The 15044-nt window shown below is 38.4% G+C and overlaps 1 protein-coding gene across 1 annotated transcript in view; it reads left to right on the top strand.

Annotated features, from left to right (window-relative positions):
- Nucleotides 1-495: 495 nt before the first annotated feature.
- Nucleotides 496-15044, top strand: part of DDX60 (DExD/H-box helicase 60) — a 71851-nt gene continuing 57302 nt past the window's right edge. The window contains exons 1-7 of the mRNA XM_026648151.1: nucleotides 496-700; nucleotides 2742-2811; nucleotides 4505-4694; nucleotides 9110-9451; nucleotides 10710-10826; nucleotides 12044-12187; nucleotides 14287-14445. Coding sequence (XP_026503936.1) covers nucleotides 496-700; nucleotides 2742-2811; nucleotides 4505-4694; nucleotides 9110-9451; nucleotides 10710-10826; nucleotides 12044-12187; nucleotides 14287-14445 — 1227 coding nt within the window. The remainder of the gene's footprint in view (nucleotides 701-2741; nucleotides 2812-4504; nucleotides 4695-9109; nucleotides 9452-10709; nucleotides 10827-12043; nucleotides 12188-14286; nucleotides 14446-15044) is intronic.

The raw sequence follows: 15044 nt of genomic DNA, 5'->3' as shown, positions 1-15044 counted from the left end.
GCAGGAGTAATTAGTAAACAAAAACATAGTAGAGAAGCAGTTATATCTCTCAAAACAGCACTACAGGTAAGTAGTATGAGGATTTGATGGGAATTATATGTTGTCTTTTTTTTCGTGGATCTGTGTAGTTATTGAGCACAAGTGTGCAATAACAGACTCGATATATAAAAACTAATTCTTTCTGTTTAATTATCTAGGTTTTTATAATGTATACATTCCTTCCTTTGTCATAAGTCTAATATATTATTTTCTTTTGTTTAATATATGAAGTAAATTAGTAAATATTGTTGGCTTGGGCTCATGGTATTTTACTAGCTTTCTTCTTCCAAAATTTTCAATGATTCTATAGACATTGAGTTAGTTATTAAGGCCCATAATCTTTCCCTTTACAGAGAAATGTATGTTTCTTAAAAGGCATTTTGAAGACTAATAGTACATCTAATAAGCATATGTAAGTTGAAGACTGGCAGTGTCAAGAGTCAGAATAAAGCCGTCATGGCTTCTGGAGGAACTGTTCAAGATGGCAGTGATGATGATGGTGGAGATCTCACAGCCCAAAACCTTGAAGAAAAATCTGTGTCTTTTGAAGATCAAGTAGAAAATAAAAGTGGCTGCATTGACTTTTCAAATGTATTTTGTTGGGAAAAGGAGATACAGCAGGTATCAAGGGTCAGTGATTATAGCAGACAAAACAATCCAGGTGAGAAGATACATTCATTTTTGTTCATAATCATATCGCTAGCTTACATGGTTTTGACAGGAGGCTTCATTGAAGATTTCATCATTTTCACTGATTAACACTCATCTTGCAGTTCTGTGGTTATTTCTCAGACTTAGACTAGGCTGCATGACCATGAGCTGTTTTTCAACATTAGACCAAAGTTCAGAAGTATGTTTATTTTACAAATTTCCGTATTTGTTTTTAGTAGAGGCAAACTTTAAAAAAGAGAATATTTAAATGTGATGGGATACAGTTTGAAGCAGGGGAGTACTAAATCCTCTCCCATTTCTTTGGAAATTTACCACAAAGTTTTCTTCTAATAATTATGCCATTATTGAAGCAGAATGGAAACCAACTTACATTCTCTGACACAACTTGGTGGTTTAAATTATGATGGGATAAATAAATTATGTCACTCATTTGACACTAATATGATGCGTAGAGCACAAAGCTAAGATTCAAGAATGATTATTTTAATCAAACACTTCAATTTCGGGTTAGGGAGTAATAAAGAGCTTAGGGGATCTTTCAGATGAATGGTGCTAACTCAAATATAAAATCTTTACAAACACACCATGATTCTTGGGTCTGGCCAACCTGTATGGCACCATTGTACTTCTCCAATCTCTAAATCTGGTTCCATTCATGATGTAAATTATATTAGCCTCATGTCTGGCTAAGGATCATTTATCACAATGCTCTCTGGCCATGCCTGATCTTGCTGTTGGCACACTCCCAACATGCCCCCTATGCTGGCTTTATGTTATACCACATCCACAATAGATGTATCTCCAGATACTGTATTAATGCAGCTTTATGGCCCCTTCTTGCCACTGGAGGATCTAGCTTCAATTGTTCAGACTGAAATTTTCTATACTGGGTGCCTACTTCAAACTGAACTCTTTTTTTGGAAGTTTCACTAAAAACAGTTAAACCATTCAGAGAATGAAATTAGGAAAAACATGGGTTTTTTTTATATGTTAAGAAATTCTTAGAATACCTTGTTTTATAAGCTGGGATGTGTGCGTGCATGTGTGAAGATAAGCTGCAAGGAGAGGGGAGGAGCAGAAACTAGCTGTGGGGAAATAGGGCAAAGACAGATTAGGGGAGGGAATAGAGGCAGAGACAGACTGTGGGGTATATATATTAGGGGCATATGTGCAGGGACAGGCAGGATAGATAAGGAAAGAAGGGTCTGTGCCCAGGGCTGCCAAGAGCGGGTTCGGGCCCCGGTGAAAATTTTTTTTCGGGCCCCCCAGCAAGGGCGGACGGGCTAAACAGGGCCGACGAGGCGGGGGGAAGCCGGGGAAGCTGGGCCCCGGGCCCCCTTCCGGACCGCCGGGCCCTGGTAATTTGTACCGGCTTCCCCCCTCTCGTCGGCCCTGTCTGTGCCCACTAGAGCACTCTCCCTTCCAGAATCTGTATGGAACCCAAGATTCTTGAGTTGCTACATTCCTCTGCTCTCAGCAAATAGCTGTGAAATCCACTAGCAAAGTGTGTGCCTCATTCCCATTTAGTGTCTGGTCTGGTCTATATAGAAGGTAATAGCCTAATACTGCTCAGTTACTGGATTAACTCAAGTAGTAGAGGTTTGTGTTGTGTACCTAAAGGTCCCAGCGTTGCTGGTGACATATGACCCATCAATTTGTTTCCATATGATGGACTTTCTGTTTTGTCAGGTTTTTTTTAAACTTAGGAAATTATATTTAAAAGAACATTAAGGTTGCAAAATTGAGCACAGAAGATATAGGAAATGCCAGAATTAAGGTTGCCTCTCCTGGTGCATATGCATTATGATACAGTCTTTACTTACATGATTACATGCTATTTTTTCCCATGAAAAACCTTAATTTTTGCATTTCCTAACTTCTGAGTGCTTGATTTGCAATCATAATGCTCTTTTAACAGCTTTTTCACATGTAATACAATAGAATGAGAGAGTGATTAGATATAGGCTGACTCTTTGATCATATAACTCTTGTGACTGATTGCTAAGAAAAATGTTTTATTAACTTTTTAGAACTAAACAAACATATAGGACTTCTGGAGAAAATATCTGACTTAATTTTGAATGACATACCAAAAGCTGAGTAAGTATGGTGGCAATTACTTGAGCTGAAAAAAATGCAAAGAGAAATTGTTAATCAAGAGAAGAATTTCAGTAAGACTCAGAATATGGCGGTGCTACTTAACACATTATCTACAGTCCACACAGCTACATTTAGACAGTGGCACCCAAAATTTGCATACCTGAGGACCATATTGAAAAGTGTTCAAGGGCTGCATTCAAGGGTTGCACCTAGCTTTTCCATCTCTGATCTACAAACATCCTAGATACCACTTTCCCTCAGATTATACGAACAAATAACTATACTATGATTCCAAGTAGAGCTGGATGGTAATTTTCAAACTGAATGTTTTTCCATCAGAAAATGTGGAGTCATTGAAATTGAAACATTCTGTGGGAACATGTCACTTTCAACAATATTTTGTTTAGAAAAAAATCTTAAATACAATATACAATATACAAAGTAACAAAAATAAAATTACAGAATACAAATAGTAAATGAAAATATATGAAAATAAAATGAAAGTCAAAATCAAAATGAAATGTTTTGATTGACATCTGGAAAAAATCATTATGATTTGGAATGAAAACAAATTTTGAAATCACAGAATTTCATACAAAATAGAACTTCTGGTCCTCAGTCAGCTTTTGTTCCCAGTCATATGACTGATGAAGCAACCTGCTTGCTGAGTGAAAAATAGAAAAAAAATCAAAATCAGCCAGAGGTAAACCAATCTGGCAAGTTCCTTGAATATGGAATCAGGGCAGGGCTTTATTAATATACTCCCTTCCCAGCTGACAGCAGTGGCACATAATGCCTTTTATCCAAGTCTGGCTCAAAGGCTGCAACCATTCTTCTGGTGTAGACTTTGCCAACATTATCCATTCATTTGTAATCTCAAACCTGCTTTTCTGCAATGCATTCTACTAAGGGTAGTACTTGTAAAGCAGCTAGGGACTACAGCCCTTGAGTAGAATGGACCACTGTAAGCAAACCAGTGACCTGTGGTCCTAGAATATGATATGATCCAAATAGCTTAAATAGATTCATTAGTTAGCAGAGATGAAACCAACTGTTTTGGCATTGTACAAGAAAATATATCAACTGTTTTGCTAGACACTTCAAAAAGGGTCCCTATGAAGATAAAATTTTTATCTTGGTGACGTGGTTTGTAACTGTACTTTGGAAGCCCAGTTTTCAGAAGCAGACATTTAAACTGTATATTCTGATCCTATATTTGCATATGAAAATAGGCAGTTTTGCTTTCACATATGTGTTTGGAATGGCACAGTGCTTTTTTTCAGCAAATATTGGCTATGTGTAAATGGCTCATGTTGTTCAGTTTTCTAAGTTACACCCTACACTCTTTATCTATTTAGTTTTATGTGAGTCACTCAGTTGATGACCGCCTGGAAAATTTCTAGGGCTGACGATGCCCTTTTCTGTTTTTTACAAGGTGTGTAGAAAATTCATAACATACAAACATTCCTTATAGCAGCCGATAGGAATTTTGTTGTAAATATAATAGGAGATAACATGGTGACAATGTTTTTTACTGAGTTATTGATCTTATTTTTCTCATACAGAACTGGAACATTGTGTTTAAGATTTTTTTTTAAAACTGCTACTTTTTACATTTCCTCAAGTACATTGTATTGTTTCCACATTGATGTTAAATTGTACTGTTTGTTGCCATATGCATTCTTTGTTCCAGGTATGTCAGCTTACTCAATGATTACGTTGAGTCTGAGTTTTTTCTGATTGATGGAGATTCATTGTTCATCACTTGCATAAGTGAACAGACATTACTGCCGGGACAGAACCTGCACTTCTTTTACCTGGTAGAACGTTTTCTACTGGATTTATCAAACAAAGGAGCAAAATACGTCATTGTTTTCTTCAAGGTAACAAATACATGGTTTTTGCAATGAATGGTTGCACTATATTTCTTCACTAGAGAAAAGTGTTCATTCATAATATATTAGGTAGTCTTTAAGCAATAAGACAATAAAGGCCAAATTCAGACCTTTAGCCAATTTCTCCTCCAAAAGGTGCACAATTAGCCATGCAAAAGTAGTTTTTAGAGCTTGTTGCAAAGTTTTCAAGGAAACAGTTTTTTATCAGAAAATGCCACTTCATCAAAACTGAAACTTTTTGCCTGAATATACCAGATTCGATGAAAATTTTGTCAGGCAATATTTCTCAGTTCCAGGATGAAGAGCCTTTGTGTGCTTAGCCCAGAATAGCCAAATGGCTGGGGTACTCACCTAGGATTTGGGAGGCCTAGATTCAACTCCCTGCTCTGCCTGATTTAGATGAGAGACTTGAACCTGGGTCTCCCACATCCAGGTGAGGCACCCTAACCACCAGTTATTTTGGAAGTTTGGGTTCTCACTTTGATGAAAAACTTTGAAAAGACTTGGTTCCATCCTGATTTTTTGTTTTATTGTGAGCCTGAGAGTGTACTCATGCAAATTACTCATAACAAATGCATCTGTATTCCCAGCAGGGAATTCCTAGATGTTCACAGAAGTATGTGATAAAATACATAGACTACTACCCAAGCCCCGCTACTAAATGTTCATGTTATATATCTGGCTTAGGAGGATCTTTAGTTGCATCTCATGGTCCTCAGTCAGTTGCATCTTTATGGGCAAGCACCTGTGGACAGTTTGAGTTCTGAATTTGGGCGTGCAAGTATTCTCTCTGGTGTTTGATTAATATATGTGGCTGATTTTTTTTTTGGCACTAGGTAACACGATATTGTTTTTTCTTTCCTACTTCTTTCAGAAAGGAGTTGGTTTAGGTTAATTTTAGTTTTGTGTGTTATCCATGGGTTGAAATGGAACATACCTATGGAATGTAGTACTGAGCAAAGATTACTGTTCATTTCTGTTCCTTGTGTTAATTTTGTTTTTGCTTCAGCATTTTTTGAGAGCCACATACTATTTCCAGCCCATGGCAACAACAAAAAAATAACATTGTGAGATTAAGACAAATTGGAAACTAATTGGAAACTTGAGGGAGTCAACAAGCATGTGGACAAGGGGGATCCAGTGGATATAGTGTACTTAGATTTTCAGAAAGCCTTTGACAATATCCCTCACCAAAGGCTCTTAAGCAAAGTAAGCTGTCATGAGGTAAGAGGGAAGGTCCTCTCATGGACTGGTAACTGGTTAAAAGATAGAAAACAAATGGTAGGAATAAATGGTCAGTTTTCAGTATGGAGAGAGGTAAATAGTGGTGTCCCCCACAGGTCTGTACTGGGACAAATCATGTTCAACATATTCATAAATGAACTGGAAAAAGAGGTAAACAGTGAAGTGGCAAAATTTGCAGATGATACAAAACTACTCAAGCTAATTAAGTCCCAAGCAGACTGTGAAGAGCTACAAAAGGATCTCACAAACCTGGGTGACGAGGCAACAAAATGGCAGATGAAATTAAATGTTGATAAATGTAAAATAAAGCACATTATGTTTTCCAATACCAATTCTACATATAAACTGATGGGGTCTAAATTAGCTGTTACCGCTCAAGAAAGAGATCTTGGAATTATTGTGGATAGTTCTCTGAAAACATCCACTCAGTGTGCAGCGGCAGTCAAAAAAGCGAACTGAATGTTGGAATCATTAAGAAAGGGATGAATAATAAGACAGAAAATATTATATTGCCTCTATATAAATTCATGGTATGCCCACATCTTGAATACTGCATGCAGACGTGGTCACCCCATTCAAAAAAGATATATTGGAATTGGAAAAGATACAGCAAAGGGCAACAAAAATAATTAGGGGTATGGGGCAGTTTCTGTATGAGAGATTAATAAGACTGGGACTTTTCAGCTTGGAAAAGAGATGACTAAGGGGGGATATGATAGAGGTCTATAAAATCATGACTGGTGGAGAAAGTAAATAAGGAAATGTTATTTACTCATTCTCATAACACAAGAACTAGGGGTCACCAAACGAAATGAATAGGCAGCAGGTTTAAAACAAACAAAAGGAAGTATTTTTTCACACAACACACAGTCAACCTGTGGAACTCCTTGCCAGAGGATGTTGGGAAGGCCAAGATTATAACAAAAAAGAACTATATAAGTTCATGGAGGATAGGTCCATCAATTGCTATTAGCCAGGATGGGCAGGGATGGTGTCCCTAGCCTCTGTTTGCCATAAGCTGGGAATGGGCGACAGCGGATGGATTACTTTATTATTACCTGTTCTGTTCATTCCCTCTGGGACACCTGGCATTGGCCACTGTCAGAAGACAAGATTCTGGACTAAATGGATCTTTGGTCTGACCCAGTATGGCCGTTCTTATGTTAACCTTGGTGATATTTGGGATCTCAGTAGTTTGAGGGTGTCAGTAATGCTTTCGCTGAATAGATTTGCTAACAAAACATTTTTCTTTCTCTATCAAGACATTTAAATGGTAAATTAATGACATTTTAAATTCACTTTTCTTTTACACAGCCTAATATCTTTCAAATTTGATTATGAAGTCAGAAAAAATTACTGTAAAATTAAAGCTTATATATATGTTGACTTGCTCACATAGGCCCTAGTAATTCCCCCACCCCCAACTCTGATAAAATATTGTGTGCATAATAGTATGAAATTAGATTAAGGTAAAAAGAAACTGTAGAGTGTAGCTCAGATACTCTTCCAACTGTGAATTTGTAATTAATTTCTTTAGTCAATATCAATATGGAAATGGATAAAAGTTGAAATTCATATCCTCTTTTTCTTGTATCTGTACAGAGAAAATAAAAGCGTTGACTATTCTAATTTTACTTAAATATTGTACATCAGGTTATATTATAGAGCAAGCACAATTTTAAAGTAAATTAAAAAGGAAAGGGGATAAGTACAGTGATAAAAGACCCATCAAGTGAGGAATAAAGTAGTGAAGCATCTACTACTGGACATCATCCAAGATAAGATACTGAGCTAGAATGGCCACTGGTCTGATCCAGCTTGGCAATTTCTAGGTTTTTAACTACAGTGTGTCTAACTCTAATTTATGTACATTTTGGGAATACTTTGAGTCTCTACCTATATATTGGTATTCTGGTAATGTGAATAAGATGCAGAGGATCCAATTCTTGAATCTGAGAAGTCTGGTTTCCACCACTCTCCCTGGAGCAAAGCAGATTTAAGCTCTATAATTCAGGTTGGTGGAGGATCTCCCAGGCATGGGGTTGCTCTAGTGCAGAGGCCCTCAACTTTTTGAGACTACTGTACCCCTTTCAGGAGTCTGATTTGTCTTGTGTATCCCCAAGTGTCACCTCACTTAAAAACTACTTGCTTACAAAATCAGACAAAAATACAAAAGTGTCACAGCACACTATTACTGAAAAATTGCTTACTTTCTCTTTTCTACCATATAATTATAAAATAAATCAATTGGAATATAAATACTGTAGTTACATTTCAGTGTATAGTATAGAGAGCAGTATAAACTAGTCATTGTTTGTATGAAATTTTAGTTTGTACTGACTTTGCTAGTTCTTTTTATGTAGCTTGTTGTAAAACTAGGCAAATATCTGGTGAGTTGATGTACCCCCCCCCCCTCCGGAAGACCTCTGCATACCCCTGGTTGAAAACTACTGTTCTAGTGGCTCCTGTTTTGGCATCTACACTTGATCCATGGTGCAGGGCATGTTCCCAGTGGAAAGGGTGTATGACCAAGCAGTCCTTGCACTCCAGTGATCCCTAGAACCACCTTGGTATGTGTAGTCCCAGCCTGAGGAACTAGCCCAAACCACTCACACATAAATCCCCAGCTGTACCAGTTGCTCACTAGGCACAGCCAAGAATCTGACCCACAAGCTTTTGCTTCCACTCTTTATGTCAGCAGAATCTTTTAATGTCTCCTTATGTTTTCTGTTTAGAAACTGATCCTGCCAATGCTTATGCACACAAGTAACCTTGAACATATACAGCTCTCAATGGCACTGATGTAAATCCAGAGTAATTCCATAGCTGTGCTGAAGTCAATGGAGATTCTATGGATTTACACCAATGTAAACAAGAGCATGATTGATCCAATAAGACTATTCGTGTGGCTAAAGGATAGCAGGACTGGGCCCCCAATTTAAATTATTGTCTTATTTGGAAGTTATTAAAATTACATAATGTAAAGTGTTATTTTCATGTCCTGTTAATTCAAAGTAATAGCTCCAAAGCAGATACTATGGAGATATATATACAAAATATGTCATTACTAAGAATTAACATGTTTATACTCATTGCAGCTAATTGAAATTGTTAATCTGTTTAAAAATATGATAGAATTTTACTTTATTTTTTTACAGGATGCAGAGCATGCATATTTCAGGCATCCGACTCTCCTGTCCCTACGTACTGCACTGATTCTCCATCTTCAGCACAATACTGATGCTGTCATTCACACTGAATTTTCCAACTTTTTAGAAGAGAAGTGGCAATCTTTCCTGCAAGAAAGCTACCCATATTTTATAATAATCTCTGATGATGGACTGACTAAACTACAGACAAGCTTTCTCAATTTATTTATCATTCATGCCTTGTCAAAAAGAATCAACGTTGTCCTTACTTCTGGACAAGAATCAGATTTTATCAGAGTTTATGGATATCACATCCATGGCATGTACAAGCACAAGGACTTTTTCTCAAAGGTAAACAATATATTAAATCATTACTGATATTTAATAGAGAAATTTAATATTTAAGCAGTATAGTAGATCTTTCCCAAAAATGACTTTAAGAGCTAAGGCCCTGTCTATATTTGAAAACTTACAGTAGTGTAATGAAAAATTGACTTAGAGTTAGACTGTAAACTCTCTGGGACAGGGACTAAGTTGAGTATGCACACAGAACATGGCATTAAATAAATATCAGACAAGGAGAAATGAGTGCATGAGTAGATTATGGCATAGCTAAAATGGTATGGGATGTGTCATGTGACTTCCAAGTTATTTTTTCTGGTTTTGCATTAATATTTATTACTATTTACTATTATTATTATTTTTATTTATTTATTTATTTTATACTTTGTAGTTTGTGGGATTGTGTGGGAAGGCAAGTTTTGAGGAGGTATTGAAGAAGCTGTATTGCATATAGGTTCAATGAGGATTTTCTTGGAGTAGGGGGTACTGTGGGGGAAGGCATGGAAAAGGAGACAATGTGTGAGAGGCAAGTGGTGGGTAGTAGGAGGAATCTAGAGAAATGGAAAAGGCAAAGCACAGAAGCTGACTGGTAGAGTGGCAGTTAGCAAGTGAGAAGTTGTAGGCTGGGGCAGAACCTCTACATTCAGTACAGAAAGCTGCCTTTATTTAATGTATGCAAAGCCCTTTTTGAGCTCTACCCTCTCCACATTTAAGCCCCTCTGAAAGACCAATTGGTTGTAATGCCTGTACAAAACTTGCTGATAGACAATACCATACTTGAGGAGTAGTTTGGAAATTCGTGTATATTTGTTAGCGAAATTTGTGGTGCTGTTTCCCCTTGCCTGCTCTTTGTGTTTAGATTGTGAGCCGGTGGGGCAAGGATTGTGCTTTCTTCACAATAAACTGCTCACTCATGAGCTACAGGCCAAAAAATATTAGCATAAATTACTCCTCACATAATTTTGAACAAATATACTCAAGAAAATCACACTTCACAGAAAATACATGTACAGAAAAAGGTGAAATTCATCACAATATTCTCTACTTCGAATATTGAGTTCTATAATATGTACCCATTATAACATTTTTTTTGGAGGAACTGTATCAGTACTCCAAATTGGTATTAACGTGCGTATTTTCCATTTTAGCCTTTTTGAATGACCTAAAAAAGTCATAATGTTCTAATAGCATGTACATTTAAAAATAAAATGGCTGAATTTAGAAGATAAAAAGCTTGATTTAAAAAATAAACTATATATTTTTTAAGCACCGAAAAGAGATTCAGTGTGTTTTCCAAACACTGGTTAAAGACTTGCAGGAATCCAGTACAGCAGCATTACTTTCTCTCTCTGGACATTCAAGTGTGAAGGACATGGAAAAAGAGGTACTTCATTTTGTTACTTCAGTCAAAAACTTGAAAGAATTTCTACCAAAATCCTACATTAGTTTTAGTTCATATTGAACATATATAATTTTGGAAATGTCTTAGGAATGTTGTAATTTGAAAAAAAAGATAAAAAATTGAAAGCTGAAAATCCATTGTGAGGGTTCCACATTAAAAATATAAACTGGAAAGTATAAAAATGCACACAGTTATGTTCAGGAAAGATCTAAGTAGATCCCCCTATCAGCTTCAAAATTAAATGTATTTTATACCTTCAAATCTGCCCTACTCTAAAACTTTAATATATAGTATTGCTGTATTACTTTTTTACTAAAAATTCCTTTTTATGGTGATTGGCATATCATTTGTTTATTCTTAAATACTACATGTATCTTATTTAGCATACATGTACACTTCCTGAATGATATATTATTGCTAATGAGTATATTTGATTCCCTTTTTATCTGGAGGATAGACTACAAATATAGGTCCCGATCTTTTAAATACGTAAGTGTGTTAAAAACTTTGCTCAAAGTTAAGCACATGGATAAGTGTCTGCAGGATTAGTGCCTGATTCAAAGACTATTTAAGTCAGTGGAATGACTTCCATTGACTTCAATGGTATTCGGATCGGGATGGATAATATGTGCATCTGATTAGAGATTACAATTCAATAAATTTGCCAGGGCACAGCACTTCTAGAGGTCAGGCCTTAAAATCAAATGATTAAATCTGGACTTCCCGACACACAGAAGTCTCCCTCATTTATGTATGCCAAATGCTTTCCCTCTTCGTCTCTTCCTTTAAATTCCCTTGTTTTGGCTAAGACCAAATCCAAATCCCTCTTCCATTTGCAACTCCTTATTCTTGCACCTGAGCAGGATAATTAGACAACAATTCAAATAAAAAGAAAAATGCATTTCCAAGATTTCTTCTCCTTCTTCCCTTCTTTATTTATTACACTCCTCTAACCTCTCTCCTGCCATGTTGTGATGTATAATTTGTATAATATAGATCTCAATACTGCAAGGTGTTGGCAAATCATCCTTCACCTCTACAGGGAGGCATCATTCTTATTTCCCTAGGCCTGTGACTAAATATTTCATTCATGTGATTTTGGTCCCTGTTGGCTTCTTTGCCTATTATATTTTTAAAAAGAGAAAACTCTTCCTTTAAAATCCTCCTCATATATTTAATTATATATTTCATGATACCAGGTTTGTGAGACATTATCCCAGTTCAAGCATATTTGGGCAGAAATATCTGATGTTCGACACATTGTCTGCATTGTCTCATGTGCACTGGGGCTGAGAATGTACAGTAGGTTACAAAAGAAACACCAGGCTACCATTCGAAAACAGGTAGGATTTTCATTTAGCACAAACTCTTGCTTTTTTCTTTTCATTCCCTCACCTTGACAGGTGTGATATTTTAAAGGTATGCATTTTCCCTATGGCATATGTTCAGTGTGTTATCCATCTACTCCTATAAATTATCATTACAAAATATTTTTACATAAAAGCCTGTTAGTAGAACACAAATAATTTCCAGAAAAGTAGCAATTGACATACATAGAAATAAATATCTCTGGAGCTACAGTATTTCAAATACAGACTAGAATGTTTTATTCTACACACGATGTGGAGCTCTGTGCCATTATATATGCCTTTTTAAAGATTAAATGGAATGAGTCAGGGCATTTAATAACCCCAGTGTTGTCAAATTTTATCATGACTCTCACTATATCTGATGTTTCACTTAAAGTTCCAGCTTTTGAAGACAATTGATTATGAGAGTATCTCAGCTTTCTTTCAATGCAAAGTGAATTTCTAGCCCTCATGGTTGCAGAGAAAGATTTAAAAATGAGACTAAAGCGCAGCCTGAAGGCTCCAAAACTAGAAAGCAAATTAGAAGAACCTAATATTTACTCGTATCTAAAAATTTGAAAAATTTTCTGCCAAGCTCATGATTGTGAGGGGGTCTTGATTTTTGAACATTTGGGGTTAGTAGTAATGTTACCCTGAGCACTATACATCACAGACCAGTCATGGCAACCTTAACTGTGCCCCAATGTATACATCTGGGGTAAGAGGTGCTTGAAGTCTGGCATCCTCATAGAGGCAGAGTTAAGGTAGCAATGTGCAATTTACGATGTATGCTGGTTGTGCTACTGGTGAAGTCAGTATCTCCTGGTAGAGGTGTAGAGTTAGATTTCTTAATTTTTCATGTCCTTGCTTGTGTTGGGTATGTTATGTGTAGACAACCCTTTACTTACATATAATATGGTCTTTTATACCTCTGGCTTTAACAAGTATTGACCAGAGCTTTAGATTTGGCCTTGCATTTTGCACTCACAGTTTTTGAGGCACAAATAATTTGAGTCAATGTTGTAGATGCAAAATAATTGTGGATGGAACTGATCTCATTAATAAGTGTAGCTACTTGATCATGCCAATAGATGAAGTCAGATTGAGTGCATTCGCAAATCAGATAGTCTAAAACAGGGGTGGGGAACCTACAGCCAATGGGCCAGATCCATTCCGCTGCTTCATTTCATCCGGCCCGCGGCAAGTCTTCGTGCCATGGCCCGGAAGCCCTGAGCCTCGGTGCCCCTCCCTTGCCCAGGGGGCTGGAGCTGCGAGCACTGGCTTGCTGGGTTGCCAGAAGTCTGGTTGGCTCCGTGCAGCTCCTGGAAGGGACTGGCATGTGCCTGCGGCCCCTAGCAGCGGGGGCGATCAGGGAAGCCTCGCCCACGCCTCAGCACTGGCTCCGCAGTTCTCGTTGGCCAGGAATTGCGGTCAATGGGTGCTGTGGGGGCAGTGCCTGCAGGCGTGGGCAGCACGCATAGCCCCCTGGCCCCTCCACCTAGGGGCTGGACATGGCGGACGCTTCTGGGAGCAGCACAGAGCCGTGATAGGAAGGAAGCCTGCCTAAGCTCCACTGCATCACCGACCGGAGCCACCTGAGGTAAGCGCTGTCCGATCGGAGCTCGCACCCCAACTCCCCTGCCCAGGTAGGAACCCCCTCCCACACTCTAACTCCCTCCCAGAATCCACACCCTCACCTGCACCTCAACCGCCTGCCCCAGCCTGGAGCTCCCTCCCACACCCTGAACCCCTCGTTTCTAGCCTCACCCTGGAGCCTAGGGGAAGCCATGAGCCTCTGCGCACCCCCATCCCCATGGGGCTGGAGCCACTTTGCTGTGGGGGGAAGTACCGAGCCTCCACACCCCCCTGGGGGGGCTGTGTGTGGCCTGCGACTGGTTTTTTCTGTGGGTCAGTGGCCCCTGATAGAAAAAAGGTTCCCCACCCCTGGTCTAAAAGATCAATTCTATATGTCTGTAGTTATGTCTGCAAAACAGCAGATGCAAAATGGAAGATCAGATTGAAGCTCCTTTCAAAATATGAATTGCAAAATAGGTTGCATGTAGGCATGATACTTTTTGTTTGTATTTATACAGGAGAAGAGTAGGGAAATAACACCAGAAGAAGCTGAAGACTTAATCAGGATGTATTGCCTGAGTGTGGTTTTTCTTTTCCATTTACCTCTTTCACAACGAGCTCGGGTTAGATCAATCAGTTACCATTGGAGTAAACCAACTTTCACATTTATACAAATGGTAGGCATTGCATTTTCATTGTTTGTACTTTTAGTTCTTATTTATTAACAATAGACACAAGGGGTGGGATCCACGAAGGAACTTAGGTGTTGTAACACTTGAGGGCAGGTCTACACTATGGGGCTAAGTTGACCTAAGTTACGCAACTCCAGCTATGTGAATAACGTAGCTGAGTCGACATACCTTAGATCGACTTATTGCAGTGTCTACACCGCGCTGGGTCAACGGGAGGAATTCTCCCGTTGACTTACCTTATGCTTCTCATTCCGGTGAAGTACCGGAGTCGATGAGAGAGCAATCAGCGGTCGATTAGACCCACAAAATCGACCCCCGGTGGATCAATCATCCCACGTCAATCCCCCAGTAAGTGGACACAAGCCTTTAGTGTCATAGAGTCTCCCACCTCCCAAGTGAATGCCCAAGCCCCTGGACTACAGAGTCATTCTTTTGCTCTTTGGCCCAAGGATTGTTGAAATATTTAGCCACAGTGCACATGCCCAGACGCAAGAACACAGGCACCTAGGGAACTTGTACTCTGAAAGCTTAGGCACCAAGTGAGTTTAGGCACCTACAGGGTTCGGTGGGAATTTTGTGGATCA

Source organism: Terrapene carolina, unplaced genomic scaffold (genome assembly GCF_002925995.2).
Source record: "Terrapene carolina triunguis isolate 2854851 unplaced genomic scaffold, T_m_triunguis-2.0 Scaffold66, whole genome shotgun sequence".
Lineage (NCBI taxonomy): Eukaryota > Metazoa > Chordata > Testudines > Emydidae > Terrapene > Terrapene triunguis.
This window is presented reverse-complemented; position numbering and strand designations above follow the sequence as displayed.